Consider the following 19,159-nt stretch of genomic DNA (forward strand, 5'->3'; position numbering starts at 1 on the left):
GGTCCTGACAATGCGACACGTTAAAAAATTCATAAAATTGTCATGTGGACATTATGCAAATTTATAGTTTTGCCATGTTTGAAAAAAAATGTTATGAATCTGCCATGACAATTAACTATATGTGGGCTGCTTCCCTAAAAAAACTATATGTGGGCTGCAGCATCTCCTAATCCTGGGCTTTAGATTCCTCTAAAAAAACCTAACCGGATGCTGCTGAGTCATGAATGCTCTTCTGTTGTTTCCAGGCACCATCCTCCATTTCTTTCCCTCGAAAAAAAGGCTCCCTCCACGAGACGCGGAGGCACCACCGGCCGCCGCCGCCATCTCCGCCCACCTCGACCATCTCTTGCGGCAGGTAAGCTGCCCCCCTCTCTCTCCTCGCATTCCACTTTCGCATCTCATCCGCTGATATCGCTACACTTCGCAGCTCGCTCCTCCTCCCTCCCCACCGACGGCGGCGGCATGGACTGCCCCAAGCGGAGCGCGAGCGCCGGCCTCCCCGAAGACTCCTTGGTGGAGATCCTCGCGCGCGTCCCCGCCAGGTCCGTCTACCGCTCCAAGTGCGTCGCGAAGGCATGGCGCGACCTCATCGAAGATCCCCTCCACCGCAAGAAACTCCCCCAAACCCTACAAGGCTTCTTCCTCATTGACAAGGAGACCCATAGGCAGCGTGTCTGCTTCACAAATCTGCTTGATAGATCCGGGCCTCTCCAGATCGACCGTAACCTCGCCTTCCTGAAGGAATCGCCCGGGATTGGGACTCTCGACTTCTCCGATTCCTGTAACGGGCTCCTCCTCTTCGAGCACAAACTGGAGGCATGGCCATATAATCTATTGGGCTATGTCGTATGCAACCCCGCCACGAAGCAGTGGGTGGAGGTGCCCAGAGACGGCCCTCCGCTTCCGTAGTATCTTCGGCAACCCAAAAGGTTCAACTATTTGGTTTTTGATCCGTCCGTCTCCTCTCACTTCCACCTGGTCCAGTTCACGTGGGAGTTTGTGCGCTTGGTGAAGTTTGAGGAGGAGGAGCTAGTGGTTGGTCATGATGATGATGATGAGGAGGAGGAGGAGGAGGAGGAGGAGGGCGATGAGGAGGAGGAGGTGTCCCGGACGTCAGTGCACGTCTACTCCTCTGAGACTGACAAGTGGACTCACACGCAAAGTGACTGGAGTCAAGTCCAAAGTGGCCGGAACAAGCATGATTTGGAAGGATGGCGCCTTCAGGGCTTAATACCTGAGAGCTTCTGCTGTGCTGTTCTCAACAGCATGCTGCATTTCATAATTTCGGATGAAGGTCAGATTGCTGCTGTTGACATGCAAGGGGTGACACGAAAGATCATCCCAGTGCCGACGATGGCCGAGAGGCTCCACTGGCTGGAGCCTGGTTGTGTTGCCCAATCCCAAGGGCGCCTGCACTACATCAGTCAAGCAGTTGATGGTCGACTGTCCATCTGGGTTCTGGAGGGCTATGATACACAAGAATGGGTCTTGAAGCATAGTGTGAGCTTTACGGGGCTGTTTAGAGAAAAGAGACGCACAGGCGACACAAAAGACTACAGTGTGGTTGCCATGCATCCAGATGGAAATGTGGTTTTCATTGTTCAGGATTGGAACCGAAAGATGATATCATATCACATGGACAATAAGCTAGTGAGTGTTATTGGGACATTAAAAAATGATGCTTCAGATATGCATGTTGTAACTTATGTTCCCTGTTTCTCCGAGTCACCGGCACTCCCAAACAAGCACTGAATGTGTTGCGTTCATCTACACAGAAGATAGCAACTTGGTTAGATCTAGTAGAATTGGGTGATATATTATGCCCATGGTTGGATGTATCCTTCTCATGCTTTTGGTCCAAGTAATAGTGCAAGGCAGTTGAGACATTCTTGTCAGGTAGTTTCATGTATGCTAGATTAGTAAATGATGTTGCCCAAGTTGCATATAATTTTGAAGTGTTAATGCTTCAAATGCTATCTTTTATGTCTCCATGATGATTATAATTGTCTTACATTACTCCTTTTTCCCTGGCCCTATTAGTGAGTACTAACTGACTTTTTTGTTCCTAAAGACCTGTGTATGTTTTGAGAAGAACTTGGTCCTGATTATGTTTATATGTGATGTATGTGATGGGAATACATAAACTGAAGGCTTACATTAATGCTGAAAGCTGCCTAGTTTCTTTTGAAGGACAATAGGTTCCTAGTTGATGTTGGTTACATGATATTGGTTTCCACACCAAGTTTTCGCTTATATGCTGCTTAAAAATAACTATTAACTAGTAGAACATTATAATACTAGCATACTTCGCCCAGAGCAGATCTTGCTTGTAGTCGCCGATTGCTTGGGCCTAGTTTAGCAGAGCTGGAGAAGATAACTATGTTCTCTTCTCGCTGACACCAAATAGATCTCTTGGTTCCGTATTGAGATGGAACTGGCTATTAACTCTTGACAACATTGTAAGATCTAGAGTGTGGTACTAACTGCAACAATGCTCAAGCCTACTGTTGTGAGCATCGGACCCCAACCTACCTGTCTTATGCAACACACTGTATGTTTCCTTCTGTGTTTTGTTCAGCATATGTCTTTCTGCACTAGGTCTTCAAGCTTCAGAACCTGCCCATGCAGCATCAGCCTTTCATGATCCTACCTATGCCAGGATACATTAACTTAACATTAGTAGAGCGGCCTTCATGGAGTTTTTCAGGCATTTTTGCATGCAGATTTGCAGAAATAATTGTATGTTGTCTGCTGGCATCTGAGCAAAATGATAAAATTTTCCGCATGGGTAGTTTGATGTCGGACCAGCCTAATGCTGCAAGACATTGCCCCGAACTACAACTTTTATATTTAGCTATAATTGTCTTTTATTGAGTGTTTTGATCACAATTAAGAAGACCAGTGTGACCGACCTCCATACTGGGCTTGTTGTGGGGACAAAAAGGTTTCCTTATTTGTTTCAGTGCTGTCGTATTTAGAAGAAATTTTGCCATTGCCTCTAGCGAATTGATCACTCACTTCGAGGAAAATTGCCGCCAGTGACGACACTGTTGAGTAACCGGCCGGGTCACAATGGCAACAACGACAGTTTTTTCTTTCTGGAAAAACTTTCGATCTGAACATCAATGGTATAAAGAGCACAAGAAAAATAATTACATTCACGTTCATAAACCACCTAGCGACAACTACAAACACTAGAGCGAGCCGAATGTGTGAATGTGTGTCGCCGTCATTGCCCCTCCCTCACAGGAGCTAGACAAAACCATGTTGTAGCAGACGATTGAGAAGTCATCATGATAAGGTCCCATGGGACAACGCACCAGAACAACAACCGTTGGCGATGAAGGAAAGCGTAGATTGGAAGGATCCAACATGTAGATACACAAGCGCAAACGACCAAAGACCGAATCCATGCAAATCAACCGAAGACAAACAATGACCGAATCCGCGAGATTCGTCGAGGTACACCTCCACACGCCCTCTAACGTCGCTAGACGCACCGCTAGAATGGGGAATAGACGGGGAAAGCCTTATCCAATCTCCAGGGAGCCGTCACCGCCCCGCCTTCTTGAGAAGGACATAAACCCTAACTAAACATAAAAAGACACCTAAAACGAAGTAGGAGCCCTCCTGCCGGCAAGGACGGGGGTTCGCCGCATCTCCATGGCCCTAAGACTGCAGGGGACGAGGCAACAACGATAGTTGTGGCGACTAACAATGTAGTGATCTTGGTGGCTACAACAACAACTGTTGCAAGCAACTTGTCTCAACAACCGTTCCCCAGGTACCTTGTTCATAGGGGAGGGAGCATTCCTGTCGTCGACGTGCGCTGTCCAACTCTACATGAGTTCTTGGTCCACAACTCTGGATGTATTCTCAAGAGTCACCAGTCATGTACTTGGGTGCTCATCTGCCTGTATTCGTTACACCGCAGTTGTGCACAATAGCGCACACACACACACCATCATCAGAATGGGCATGCAGGGGCCCTTCGTCTGACATCACTAGCCACCTCGGTAACTTGACATCTTCTCTTTCCTTAGACTTGCGAGAGTGTGAGTATCATAACTATACTTGAACATGGGAAACCCAGCCCGACCCGACCCGGTCTTGCCCACAGGCCGGGCCTGGGCCTAGGTTTTGAGCCCGAATGACATGGCGGACCGGGTCTGGGCTTGACATATGTGTGTTTTAGGTAAGAGGCCCAACGGGCTTTTCCACTGACGGGCCAGGCTTAGCCCTGAAATCTAGGCCCGAAGGCTGGCCCAAGCAAAGCCTGGGCCTAGGTTTTCTGCCGCAAGCTTTTTTAGGCCCGGCCAGAGTTATGACCAGATATAATCATAACTAGTATTATGCATCCCAACTAAGCAGTTTGATGAGATGACATAAAATTAAAAGTAGAAAGAGAGATTTGAGTATCATATGCTAAAGTATCATAAAAAATATTATGCTACTATGTGTCATGACCACATAACTTGTTTGGCTCCTTCCACATACCAAGGCTAACACAAAGGCAAAGCACGATCAAAATTGTCAGTGTTGAGCACCCCAATTCCACCATACTCATACATGCGACAAACGGCCTTTCAATTGACCTTGCACTTTGCACCGGGAGCCTTATCCGATACAATGAATTCTTTTGATTCAGGTGATAGAATTGCATCCTAGAACTACCTTTTTCTCCACTAGCAAAAACATGAGCACATTACTAGAAATTGCAATTATTTAACCAATATGGTGAATTATGTGACTTATGCAAGATTTAAAATAACAGACTATACGACATCCAAATCAGTTACAACGACACTAAATCGTGCTTTAGCGATCCTACATTAGCCAATTCTGCATGGGTCAAACCTGACCATATAGACCTGGCCGACACAACATGGCGCAACCCCACTGTAAAAAGGAATGGCACGACGCGACCAATATCGGCCCTTTTATAGAAGGGTTGTGCCATCCGACCTGAAAACTTAGCTTTCAGAATTAGCACAACACGGCATGGCTGCAGGCCGGCCCACGCTAGAAAAGTCAAAATAGCCCTAAGAAGGCCAAAACACATGTTCACAGAAGCTCAAACAACCCCCAAAAGGCCCCACAATTAAAAAAGGACCATGTCATACCTAGCCTTAAGGCCTGGCCTTGGGGATCGGCCTTGTTCCATGGCAGACTGACTGTCGGCCCAGACCTTTTTAATTGTCTGCTTGGCTAAAAATCCATGCCCGCAGGCCGACCCACGAGGCACGGGCCATATGGCCAGCTTTAACATGGAGGCAGGCAGACATGGCTAGATGGGCCGACACGGCACGACCCATCGAGGCACGTCTAATACACGGGGCATGTCGTGCCGGTACTCGTGCCACGCTTCCTGGTCCACGCATGGCACAACAAGGAAAGCAGGCTGGCCCGCTAACACGTTTAGCCCACTAGGCCGTCTGATTTTGGGCTGTTTTGGGCCTATTTGGGTTCTTTTGGGGTGGCTAATATATATAAAAAAACCTGAAAAAATATTTAAAAAGTAAATGGGTCGTGCCGTGCTGGCACTTGTGTTGAAACTCACAGCCCAGGTACAACCCGATTTTAAACGTGCCGGGCCAGGCCCATGGTGCGCCAGACACGCGGGCTATCAGGCCAACACACCAGGACCGGACCATTTGGCCACCTTTGGAGGCAGGCCACTATGTGTTTCACTGGCCTTTGCTAAAAAAAACAACATTCAAAAAAAAATTAGCAACATTCAAAAGAAGACAAAAAAAAAGACGTGTTTCACTGAGCAATAAGTAACCGTCCGATGGTGCCTGGTGTCCCGATCCCAGCCGCAAAAACCATCTCTTCATCCTTCTCCAAAAGCCTTCGCCTCCGGCTCTCCGCCCCTCCTCTGCCCCCCAGCCCCAGAACACCTGCTCAGGCAAAGCCGGCGACTCCCTCCCCCCTCTCACACGCCCGCGACGCCTGAATCGACCATGAACTTGGTACTGGGACCAGTCCACATTCCTACCCCTCGGCCGGCTATAATTACCCCCAGGCCACCGCCCGCGCGCGCGCATTCCCGGTCTCACACACACCCGCCAGCAGAGAGGGGTACCGCCGTGCCCTACCGGGGGGAGGGGAGGCGGAGGCCGCCGCGGAGAGCCGCACGGGACTAAGCTGCGACGCTCGACGATCCCATCCTCTCCGGGGAGCTCCTCGATCGGGAGCTGTTCGAGGTGGGTTCCCGAGCTCAGTTGCCTCGCTTACTGGTGCTGGATTGATCGGCGTCGCTGGCTGGCGAATCTCTCCGATTCCTCACTGAATTTGATCGAATTGCGTCTCTGGTTTCGGAATCCGGGCGGTTTAGTGCTTGCTCCTGGATTAATCGTCTGTGTTTGCTTCCGCTGCGTTCTAATCCGGTTCCTGCAATCTCGTTTCAGCGATCAAGCCCTCCCTTGCATTCCCTGAGCAATCCGAAACTGCACCCCCGGGTTCACGAGACAGGAACTCGAGCCTCCAGGTAAAAAAATCCCATTCCATTTCACCAGTTTCTGATGTTATTACCGCGCGTTCTTCCGTTTCCTGTAATGCCTGATCAAATGCGGTCTCCGTGTTTGTGCAAATGCTCCAAAGGGGCAAGAAATTGTGAGCTGAGCGTATCATTGTTTGTGTGCTGAATGTAGCGTATCACTGTGTCCTTAGTTAGTTACCGCGCTACATTGCTATGATTCAGATTCACAGTATTTGTTAAACCTCGTGATGGTGTGAGAATTTCACATGTTGTTGCAACTTGTCATTGCTAGCGCATGTTATTGTCATTCCTCAAACTATCACATCATGGCTGCTTGTTTCACAGTGCTTTTAAAAAAGCAGCATCTTATAAACTATTTTGCCCCCCTAAAACCTACTTGTGCTTCTGATTAATCTGTCAGGGAAGACTTCAGTTCGGGCTGTAGATTGTGATTCGACTCCCCTGTTGTTTACAGACCTGCGGATTTTTTCTGATGTTGTAGAGGCAAATTTATTGCTTCCTTATTCTTCAGTAGTGGTGGTGGAGCAGTTCTGTAGTTTTTTCAGTTAGATGCAATAGTTCATTTTGATGCATATGCTGTAATAATGTTATAATGCACTTTGCCTTCCACTCCACATGTTGTGGAAAAAGATTAGTGAGTTAATGTTCAGTTCATCTCTCTGTGTTCTGACTTAGTGCATCTTTGCAATGGTTTTAGATATGGCACCACGAGGAAGATCTCCGAAGCATGTGTGCAACAAGTGCTATAAGAACTTTCCTTCAGGGAGGGCTCTTGGAGGCCACATGTCACTCCACTGGCGCAAAGTGAAGCAGCCAAAGGGAACACCAAGCCCTCCTGCCACTGTTGTCGACTTGAATGTGTCGCTGCTGAGTCCAAGTGATGAGGAGATTTTGCTGTGGTTCTCAGGAACACAATGCCAGCTGTGCTCAAAGGTGTTCTCTGCCTGCGATTCTCTGAGGAAGCACATGAGAGAGCATGGGGAGAAGAACGTCCTGAGTAAGCCCGTCGAAGAAGCAGCTGGGCTGATGGAAGCTCGGGCCATTGCTGGTGGTGGCTGCAATGTCCTGTTATCCCCTGTGAAGCGCAAGCGGTCAAAGAGGGGGGCACCACCACTCAAGTTTAATGAGATGGATGCTGCAGCCTCTCTCCTGCTGCTTTCAGAGCATTCTAGCAAGATTTCAGCTAATGAAGATTGCTATACAGAAGTTATGGACAGTTTGCCCCCCAATGTGTCGAAGGATGTGAAGCTGAATGCTTTTGGTCATCAACTGGTTCGATCTGCTGAGTTCAAGAAGCCGAAAGGTTGCAAGTGTTCATCTTATGATATTTGCTATGGGCAATGTGTTATGGACACCAACTTGATCCCCAATGTTGCCAAGGAAAAAACTTTGATCCCTAACATTGCCAAGAATTCAGCTTGTGAGGATTGCTTTGGACAATGTGAGAAGGACAGCAGCTTGATCCCCAATGTTGACAAGAAGGAAAGAAGTTTGATCGCCAATATTCCTGAGAAGGACAACACCTTGATCTCCATTGTTCTTGAGGAGGTAGAGCTGAATGTGCTTGATCATGTGCTGGCTGGAGATGCTGAGCTTAGGAAGAAGCAAAGAACTGACAATTCAGTTGAGATGAAGTGTGCTGATCTTTCAGCTGCAGTGAAGGTCAAGAGGCACCAGTGTAATGCCTGTGGGAAGTCATTTGGGTCAGGGTCAGCGTTGGGAGGCCACATGAGGTGGCACCTTCCTAGATCCAATGATCGCCGTCATGGGTTCGCCGAAAGCCCTGATTCTGTTGTGATGAAAGAGCAAAAGCAGAAGCTTGAATTGGGCGCCAAGTTTCTTGATCTCCGACTTCCAGGTCTCACTGACATCACTATTTTCTCGGGCTTGAAATCTGAACCTGAGCCGTGGCGTGTTGCAAGCAGTGTTCACTGAGCCAATGCCGATGCACACAGTCATCTGAACTGCTACAGTCCCTTCACTTTTGTGTATAGTCAATCAGCCTGATAGCAAAACTTCCAATTTGTCCATTTGTAAATAGTCACAAGCTTTGCACTGATCCTTCTCTTGACCGGCAAATTTTCATGGCAGTAAAGGCCAAGGATCTTATGCAGTTGCTTGGTTGCTGCACAGTACAGCACCTTTGCTCAGTTGAATGCACAAGCATGAGATTGTGTCATTCAGCACTAACTAATGATCTGGAGTTGCCTAACTGCCATATACTCTCTCCTTGCACACATTTGTTTCTGTAAATGTTCATATCTTGAAATGGTTCTGCAATAAAAGAGAAGCTGGTCAGAATTTTTTCAATTTGTTAATGTATTTGTTTGCTCTGTTGGTTTTTGGATGTGTTAGCAATAAATAAATAATCACTGCTCTGATTGTCACTGCCGTGGCACTGTCAACGGCATGCATTATGGCATTGGTTTTTGTGTTCAGTTCAACTGGTTTCTTGTGAACGAGGCATTCTGCTATGCTCCCTGGACTGAAAATCTGGATTTGCGGTCGTCTGTGCCAAGTTTGCATTTCCTTGATGTGGTTTGCTGCAGTTCTCTTATCTTCCTGTTTTTGGTGGTTTGTTGCTGAAATTCTTGCCTGTGTGCAGCTGATGGTAAGTGCAGTGATCCTGCTGCCCCTAATTTGGTTCAGGTCATGGACTGCACCGGGAATGCATGTCCTGATGTTCCAGTCCCAGAGTGATGATAGACTAACTGTATTTGAATATTTTCAGACACAGAGATCTTCTGCAATGGATTTGTTGATGCGCACAGATTTATTTCCTCCTTCTCTATCACTTCACCAAGTCCGACGACCTTCATCTGCATGTGTCCCATGAAAAATGGTTAAAATATGCATAGCACTCGCCTGATAATGGGTTCTACACCATTGCTTCCAAGGTACCGCAATCCGATTGAAGTGTAGTCTCTTTGCCTCCAGCCCTGTTGGTAAGAAGTGCGATTTACACTGAGAAAATCGAAGTTACCGAGAAAGTTGGTGTTTAGGCTACTGATCAAACGAGGAACACACAAAAACTACTGCTCCCTCCCCGAAAACAAGGCCCTAACTTTCCCCCTCTTTTCTCAAAAACACTACTACTCCCCCTTGGCCTTCGCCAACAGAGCGAACCTATGTCTCTCCAATTCCACGAGGTCGACTCACATAGCTCGCCTGACACTCCTTGCATGTGCAAGATGCTCACCGTCGGTCAAGCGACAAGCCCCAACCGGATGCACCACCAACGACTCCATGCTCACCACATCATTGACTGTTCTAGAACAACCACACAACCACTGACCCAGTGCTCCCATCGCAAGATTAAACTCCACGACAATGCTTCCAACGAAGTAATGATGCCTCGGGCGGCACCATCACACACGGTTTTCACTAGGAGACAAGATTTTCAGTTGGGAAAGGTATTGGTTACCCTGTGTGATGCCTTCAACAAGGAAAACCACACCCAAAGGCATCGTTCACCAACAGCCCCGACTGAAGTGGAGCAGGACTTACGTCCGGAGAACCGACGACCTATGCCCGGAACGACGTCTCCAAACACACCACCACCACCACACAAAGAACTAGCAAATGCGCTGCAACACAAAGCACTGGCCAGAGCACCACGGATGGTGCTAGCCTAGGAAGAAGGTCTAGACCAACACTACAGCAGACCACCATCCCGACAGGAGCCACCATGCATCTCAATTGCAGACCAATCATCAACCAAGCAACCGCCCACCAGAGCAGTTGATCACGCCGTAGAACCGCTGAATCCCTCCGCGCACCAAAGGCCAGCTAGCCACCCGGGGGGAAACGCACCGGGGAAGCATCCCACGCGCTGGGATGCAGGCCTGCCGAAAGCTCAAATCGAGATACAAGCCTGGTTGTTGTGACATCGGCAGCCTCCACATGCCGACTGCTTGTCGACCGATAGGGAAAACCCTATATGACGCATTATGTGTCAAAACTGTCGAGCTATCGCACAAGAGTTGGCGATCTAGCGGTGAGCTGGGCCGACCCATTAAGCATTTCTGCGATCCCGTTTGCGGACCTTAGGTTCCCAGCCGTTTTTTTTGGGTTTTGGGAAGCTTCTAGATGATTCTTGAACTGCTTTCTCTCTTTCTTTTCTTATTTTTCCCTTTTTCTGCTTTTATTTCTTTTCTCTCCTTTCTTATTTTTCTTTCATTTTCGTTTTTTTCTATTTTCTGTTTACTTTACTTTTTTATTTTCTTTTTTCCTTTTCAAGTTTATTTTTCTTTTTCAACAGATGTTCACATTTTTTGAAATTTGTATAAACTTTCAAAAGATTGTTTTTGTTTTAATTTTTGTTCAGCCATTTCCATAAATGTTCAGAAATTCCCAAACTTTAGAATTTCAAAAATTGTTCGCTTATTTTCAAAAAATGATCAAAAATTCAAAAGTGGAATTTCCAAATTTCAAAAATCTTGACATTGTTATGATTTGTTCACAAATTTAAAAATGTTCAGGAATTAAAAAAAATCCTTTTTGATAATTTCATGAATTCGAAAAGTGTTTGTGTTTTCAAAATTTGTCCACAAATTCAAAAAGTGTTTGGAATTTGAAAAAATGTCCATATTTCCAAAATTTGTTCACAAACTCAAAACATGTTCATGTTTTAAGAATTGTTCACAAATTCTGAAATTCTTTTGGAAACTTCAAGAAAATTGTGTTTTTTTTGTAATTTCCAAAATGTTTCGCATTTTTAATTTTGTTCTTATTTCTTCTAAAATGTTCACCTTTTCAATTTTTTCCATAAATGCAAGAAATGTTTGCATTTTCAATTTAGTTTTTGTCTTAAAAAATGCTTGAGATTCCCAGAAAATATTTGCGTTTCAAAAACACTTTTTTCAAAAAAAAATCACGTTTGAAATTTCAGAAAAAGAATAAAACTACCGTGTGTTATAGTTCGTATATATGGCAGAGGATGGATAGGTTGGCGGAGGAGGTTGTCCGACGGCATTTATGAAGTCACTGTATGTGCCTCGTCGTCGACGGAAACATCTCCTCCCGTTGAAAGCGCATTGCCGAAAATTCTAAAATAAATTCCGGAATAATGCGAACATCAGGATTTGAACCCCGATGGACTAGGATAATACTGTCCCTCTACCCATCCACCTTTGATTTTTTTTCCCACCGAATCCACCTTTGATTTGTTTCCATTGAACTAGTAAGCATGCACGTGCAACGCACGTCTATATAAATATTACAACCAGATTTGTGAGGCTATTTGTGGAGGTTCATGCTCAAAGAAGATAAGGCAGACGTGTCAGTCATGGAAGTTTGTTCTCGAGAAAGAAAAGGCCCCCATGTCCCTTGCTCGAGTGACATGAGTGGCGACCCTAGCGCCCCCCTTCCTTCCCTCCTATCTTCCTCGTTTTCCTTCCCTCTATCTTCCTCGTTGTCATTGGAGGAAACTGTTGGGCAAATTGGTGTATGTGGTGAATTTGATATGTCGTAAAACATAGTAAGGGCCAACATGTAATGTGGATCAACATTTTACAACGTGTGGTACAATCTCTCTGTTTCATATAACAAAACCTGATAAGTCTGTTCGGTTGTAAACATGAAGATGCTTTCAAGACACTCTCCATTGGCACCATTTTCTTCAAATGCTTGGTGATAAGCAGCAAGGTTTATCCCTTCCAACCGTAACCCCACACCCCACATCCTGCAAGTGAACAACTACTTTATCAAGACAACAAAGAGTATTTTGAATTATAAGCAGCAATCTAGAGCTTGCACTATTATAATTCTCTTGCTTGAAAATGATCTATGTTGATCTAAGTGAAGAAAGGAAATAGAATAGCTCGTTTGAATAAAAATAGCAGAGCACCATTGTTTTTTGCAATTCCAGAGTGTTATTTCTTGAAATCTTGAAAATGCTTCTATTGCACATTAACAACATTGGACAATTCGTCATAAAAATGCATTATTCAAAAGAGAATGATTCAGTTCCATACAATCCTATACTGAAAAAATGCACTCTTTCGACTCATTTCCAAACCATACTGGGTAACATGAACATTTCAGTTAAAGAGTTACCACACCTTTCTCATTTGAAAATGTATCTCTTGATTCAGTATCACCACCGAGGCACCCACCATTTATACTGAATTTTTTTTAGTACCTATGAATAATGTAAACATGATATTGCTAGGGAGTTGGAGGGCTTAATGCGATATCTCATATGCCGCAGTACCTAGCCCTGATCCTAGTAAAGAGGGGGGGGGGTCAAATTAGGCATTTCAATTAAAGAGTTACCACACCTTTCTCATTAGAAGCTATATCTCTTGATTCAGTATCACCACCGAGGCATCCATCGTTTATACCAAATTTTTTGTAGTACCTACGAATAATGTAAACATAATTTTGCTAGAGAGTTGGAGGGCTTAATGCGATATCTCAAATGCCACAATACCTAGCCCTGAACCTAGCAAAGAGGAGACAAAGAAGGCATCACACACTCAGAACCTCCTCCATTACACCACGTGTGCATTTTTAAAGAAACTCATGTGTGTGAAATATAGGAGTGTGCAAGTTTTAAGGGGAGTGTGCAAGTTTTAAGGGCAGAACTGGCACCAGCATGTTTGATTCAAACTTGGAAAACAATAAAACTTAGCCTACAATGGACACCATCAAACAATTTCCAGAAAGGACAGTTAGAATTGTTTTTCATCTTCACTATTACAGGAACAATGATTCCGAACTGAGGAGGTGGAGGGAGAGGGATTTGCATTACCATAATCTAAAGCCTAGCGCGATATGGCAGAGGAATGATTGAAAGTCATGGATCGAGGATAATCCTAATCCACTGTCAGTAGAATGTAGTGTACTGTAGAAAGCCCAAACTTACTGAGGCAAATCGCCTAAAGGCAAATGAAACTCACCATGGGATGGAAGTTCCTCATCATTTGCCGACCTACGGCGAGGGAGGAGTGAGCAGATGGCGGCGTGTTCATACTTGTGGTGCATCCGATTCTGTGGTGAGCAGTTATGTTTGGCACGCTGATGAATGACACAAATTGTGGTGGTGACCATCCAGCTAGGTCCGTGGACGTCAGGCCAAGACATTGAAGCCCTCGTCCACCTGACAACATAACAAATAAAGATTTTCAGTTCAGTTGTTGATCTCGATTCTCGACAGGTGAGTATGATACTTGTATTAACACTTGAATGGCACCTATTTGTTTAATGTAAGGATAAACACACTTTACTTCTCCAACCATATCACTCGATAGAGTAAGAAAAGAAAAAAGCAAAAAATACAGTACACTCAGTAGAAAGTAGTGAAAAAAGCTGGTACAAAACCTTGTGAATTACAGTAGCTTCACAGTCGTAGCCATAAGAGAACGGAGGGAGTAGATGGCCACACGGACGAAAAAACAACAAACACCAGCAGCACTACAACCCAAATCTGAGCCAAACCGGGCCACCTGAGGGCCATGCGGCAAGAGATCACCTATGAGATAAACACGATGGTTGACAAATATGCATATTGGTAATGAAAATCATGACATGGCATCAGGCAAATCAACGCATATAAATTGGGCATAATGATGTTTGACTCTACTTATAAATGGAGAACTACCATTCATTGAGGTGTACATATCAAGCTATAGCATGATTTTAGTTAAATCGAAGACGACGAATTTTGCCTCACGTGAACAAGCATCCCTTAGTAGCGATACTTATCATAGATGCCGCCACATAGCCCAGCTCACAAAGAGCTGCAAGATGGAAAAAAATAATGGATTAATTATGGTACTCAACAATCCTTGACTCAAATAAAATATATAGTTCACACCTTATTATCCATTGCTCCATAAATCAGGCTACGCACACAATTTCAGTTTACACAAACCCATATACATCAACGGATTAATCAAACTTCACTAATAGGCAGAATATCTAAATAGCAAGGTATTACTCCCTCCGTTCGGAATTACTTGTCGCAGAAATGGATGTATCTAGACGTATATTAGATCTAGATACATCCACTTCCGAGACAAGTAATTCCGAACGGAGGGAGTATGTGTGAACCATAGCACACATCCTGTAATTCAGTCTTTAAAGATGCATCGAATCAGTCTAAACTTTTAAGTACACAGCCTTATAAAATTTCAGTTCTAATATCATTTACATTTGTTCACGAGGAAAACACATCAAAAGCAGTTTATAAGTACCTATCAGATTTACACCAAGTGGTTAAGTGGATATAACAAAATTCCGAATTATATAAGTTGTCACCTGCCACTTGCATTGCAAACTTTTTGCCGACATCCAAAACGTACAGGCATCAGCTAGAGCAAGAACTTACAAGAAGCAGGTACAACAAGCAGCGCCAGTAGAAACAGAGCAAGCAGCGCTGCCTAGCCACCTCGCCGCCTCCAAGCTAGACTCGAGGCCAGTGCACACACGCGCACTGCATCTGCCGACGGGGCAAAGCAAAGCACGGTGCAGAATTGCACTGACCACCGTCGCTGAAACGGGAACCTGACGTAGTAGGCAGCCGGACGCCAGGGTAAAGAGCGGATAAGCAGTGTCCGGGATGTCACAGCCGGCGGGGAGAGAGTCATGGGGGAGGAGCGGACGTCGATTTGCAGAGGAACAGCGAGCCCGCGACGATGTCTTGGTAAACAGAGCTTGGGCGGCGGATTCCGCATGCTCGTCAACGGCATGTGCGGCTCCGTCGAGTTGTATGCCTAAGGGTTCAGCGACGGGCGTTCACGGCGGGATGACGCGGCGTCCGACAACCGCGGGAAAGATGGGGCGTTTGGGTTGGAGGGTGGGCGCGATCTGGGCGATGACGATGTGCATGGGGCGAGGGCCAAGAGGAGGAGCGGCGGCGGAGGGTCAGGCGGCAGCGCGGACTGGGATTGGGGGTGAGAAATTTCATCCGCTCAGCCTCGTCAATCAGGTCGGCAGCCACGCGCTTGATGGGGGAGGGAGGCGTCGGCGTACCTGCGGTAGCAGAGGAGGAGAGGCAGGCGCGCGACGGGCGGCGGCTCCGCGGCTCCGGCTCTCCCATGGCGAAGGGCGGCGACCTGGGGCGGCTCTTCCCCAGCGTGCGACGGGATGCGACTGTCGGCGACTCCCACAGAGAAGGGCGGCGGCTCCGGCTCTCCCGCGGCGAAGGGCGGCGACCTGCGACGGGCTCCCCCGGCGCGCGACAGGCGGCGGCTCCGGCTCTCCCGCAGAGAAGGGCGGCGACCTGCGGCGGGTCTCCCCGGCGGGGCGGCTCCCGGGGCAACGGGCGCGGCGGGGCGGCTCCTGCGGCTAAGGCGGCGCGAGGCTGCGGGAGTAACGGCGGGGGAGGAAGAGGAGGGGGCGAGAGAGGTCGTGCGGTCGAGTGAGGGCAGCGGTTTTTGTTTAACGACGGGCAAATTAGCGATCGATGGATTATAGTGGCGTAATGCGTGGTTGGTAGCGTTAAACATCGGAGGATTAAGAACCATTAGATGTTAATGATGGATGGATGTGATTGTTTGAATCTGCCCCTCTCTTCTTTTTATAGTGGTAGTAGATGTGTCGAAGACCGTACATTACGGTGTAATAATACCCAAAAAAAAGTGCTCCTAAAAAAAGTGAAGAGCCATACCTTAAAACCCCTGACTCCCCCCTCTAATCGACATGGATTCCCTCTCCGGCGGCGGCGAACGACTCCCAGTTAGGGGTAACCTCTCCGGCCGCAGCGCCGGTTCGCCTCCGCCTCTTACTCTTCCGCTTCCGCATGACGACCTCCTCCTGGAGATCCTCCTGCGGCTACCGCCTGAGCCAACCTACCTCCTCCGCGCCTCCCTCGTCTCCAAGCACTGGCGCCGCCTGGTCCACGACGCTAGGTTCCTCCGCCGCTTCCGCGCCTTCCACGGGGCGCCTCCCGTGCTCGGCTTCCTCAACAACCAGACGGGGCCTCCCCTCTTCGTCCCCACCTCCGACGCCTTCGCCGCAGTCCCCTCCTCCACGATGTCCCACGACTCTTGGTGGGCCTTGGACTGCCGCCACGGCCTCGCCCTCCAAAACAGGAACTCCGGCAATCTCCTCGTCTGGCACCTAATGTCCGGCGAGCAGCGCTGCTTGCCGCGGCCGCCGCCAGCGCTCGATGAGTACGATTGCGGACGCGGCTTCAACGCCGCGGTTCTCCGCGCGGCCGGCAACGAGGACCGTCTCGACTGCCCGTTCCTCGTGGCCATGACGTTCACCCACGGCGTCGATGCTGATCTGACCTCCGCCTGCGTCTACTCGTCTGAGACCGGCATCTGGGGAGACGTCATCTCCGTCTCCACGCTAGAGGAAGTTGTGTCGTACCCAACGACTCTGATCGGAAACACGCTCTACTGGCCAATGAGCGCCGGTTGCATCCTTGAACTTGATTTGGCTAAGCATAACTTGGATACAAGTGAGGTGCCAAACGATATTTGCTACTATGACGGCATTGTCCTCATGCCGGCCGAGGATGGAGGCCTTGGTCTTGCAGCGGTTGATGATCTCATTCTCCATGTCCATCTGTTCTCAAGGGTGACCACCATTGACGGCACGCCAGTCTGGACGCTTCACAGAGCCATTGATCTGAACAAGTTTTTTGCACCGAATGTGGTGCTGAGGTGTAAGACGGTTCCTGTGAGGACAATTGGTTTTGCTGAAGATGCTGATGTGGTTTTCATTTATGTGTATGATTGCGTCTACATGCTCCATCTCAAGTCTATGCAGTTTGATGAGGTGTCCGAGAAAGGAATCTATGGCAGCATTTTCCCGTACACCAGTTTCTACACCACGGTACTACCATGTCTTTTATCCTCTAGGAATGATGAAATGTAGTTGTATAAGTAGATGTCTTATTAACATACTCGTTATCCAAAGATGAACATTCATGTTATATATGCACTCTTCAAATTCTTGTTTTGCACATCCTGCCAATGCTTCTAATTAATTTCCCAACAGTACTAGTCTGCTCATTTCTGTTTTTTACAAGTGATTCATGCGTGCTAAGTGCTAACAGGTGAAAAATCTAGGTATGCACTGACGTTCTTCCCTATTAGAAGTGTTCCATATACACACACACACACACACACACATATATCATCCCGACCTAGATTATACCATGTGTTAAGTCATTATGAAGACCTGCATTCAACAGATACAAACAGGGATTCACAAACAAAAAGGTGGATGTGTAGTCACTTTTTCCTGCCCTCTAGAGAAAATGTATTTACACAAGAGCAATAGAGGTTGGGATACATACTAGCAGTGTCAAATAACAGAGTGACACTGAAAATCAACGAATTAGGTTGTCAATACAAAACTTCCAGCCCTACTTAGCAATACCACAGCTCAGCCTAGCACATGAGCCATACAGACCAATGTAGTAATCTGCTTGTTGGATGTGCATCAAAGGAATCTAAAAAAACTGATATCGTGATAAGAAATTTTCAGCAACCTTGTGAGTTATAAATACACAACACAATATTCAGGATAACAAGTTGGGCTGGTTGATTTCTGAGAGCTGACTCGTGACCTCGGATGACTTATTATAAGTTCTCAAGAATATTATCCCAAACCATCTGCTTTTTAGCCTCTGATTACCCATAGCTGTATGTTGAAGTAGTTTCTTTGAGGGCTGCAGTGCAGCTTGCTTTGTCCAGAAAAAAATCATCCGTTTCGATGAATATTGAAATAGAAGTTCTGTAGTCATTTTTGTATACATGGCTCCTCTTCTATCATATCTCGGTACTAGTTGCTTGTATTATTTGACGTCATGAGTTACACAATGCTGGATAAAGAAGGACCTGATATGCGTCCTGATCCATCTTGCATGAAAGGTGACAGAAAGGCCCTAATCCTTGACATGAGCAAAGGACGCTTCCAATGATAAGCCCCCTATGAATCAACAAAAATCCCAGGTCATGAGCAGAGCATCTAGGGCAACGGCCAGTATGAATGCTAGGAGTATAAAGCATACATCAACTCAATTTGCCATTGTTAACTAGGTGACATAAAAAAGAATGCATTGCGAAAAAGCAAGATATATATGATATAGACTACAGCCTGAAATGAAAAGTAGTGACAGAAGGAGTGGCCAGGAGATATCTACACATTTTATTTCTCTCATTATTATGGTAGGTGGATGGGTCAGTGTCATATAAGTTTTTGCCTTCAGAGGTCCATCATGATATCTCAAATGATGAATTCTTTAAGTGCCAGAAAGGAAAACTAGTGAGAAAGAAAAGTACATATACCTTCCAAAATGACTGGCACGTACTGCGGTGCAAAATCTATGACAATGTATACCAGTTTCGACATACTCCCTCCGGTCCTTTTTACTCTGCATATAAGGATTGTCTGAAGTCAAACTTCATAAAGTTTGACCATATTTATATGAAAAAATATTAACATCTATAATGCTAAATTTATACAATATGAAAAGTAAAGTCATGACGCATCTAATGTTGTTGATTTCACATTCTAAATGTTTGTATTTTTTTCTATAAACTTGATCAAAGTTTACGATGTTTGACTTTAGACAAATCTTATATGCGAACTAAAAAGGACCGGAGGGAGTACAAATCAACAGATTGTTGTGCATAACTGTTGCCTTCCATGTTGTGTTCGTCTCATCTTGTGAGATCAAAATCATGAAGAACATGT

The 19,159-nt window shown here is 46.3% G+C and overlaps 2 protein-coding genes across 2 annotated transcripts; both read left to right on the forward strand.

Annotated features, from left to right (window-relative positions):
• The first annotated feature begins 249 nt into the window (after positions 1–249).
• On the forward strand, positions 250–1,976 carry LOC119297045 (putative F-box protein At3g16210). Its single transcript, XM_037575000.1, has 2 exons — positions 250–355; positions 428–1,976. Exon 2 carries the CDS (start codon positions 463–465, stop codon positions 907–909), a length of 447 nt encoding a protein of 148 aa, XP_037430897.1. The 5' UTR covers positions 250–355; positions 428–462; the 3' UTR covers positions 910–1,976.
• A 3,910-nt stretch (positions 1,977–5,886) lies between these two features.
• Positions 5,887–8,803, forward strand: LOC119299578. Its single transcript, XM_037576769.1, has 3 exons — positions 5,887–6,206; positions 6,411–6,490; positions 7,200–8,803. Exon 3 carries the CDS (start codon positions 7,202–7,204, stop codon positions 8,435–8,437), a length of 1,236 nt encoding a protein of 411 aa, XP_037432666.1. The 5' UTR covers positions 5,887–6,206; positions 6,411–6,490; positions 7,200–7,201; the 3' UTR covers positions 8,438–8,803.
• The last annotated feature ends 10,356 nt before the right edge of the window (positions 8,804–19,159 follow it).

This window comes from Triticum dicoccoides, chromosome 5A (assembly GCF_002162155.2).
Source record: "Triticum dicoccoides isolate Atlit2015 ecotype Zavitan chromosome 5A, WEW_v2.0, whole genome shotgun sequence".
NCBI classification, from domain to species: Eukaryota; Viridiplantae; Streptophyta; class Magnoliopsida; order Poales; family Poaceae; genus Triticum; species Triticum dicoccoides.

What these genes read in the sequence shown, in the direction of transcription:
- LOC119297045 (XM_037575000.1), top strand. Translation starts at nt 463, where the DNA reads ATGGACTGCCCCAAGCGGAGCGCGAGCGCCGGCCTCCCCGAAGACTCC.
- LOC119299578 (XM_037576769.1), top strand. Translation starts at nt 7,202, where the DNA reads ATGGCACCACGAGGAAGATCTCCGAAGCATGTGTGCAACAAGTGCTAT.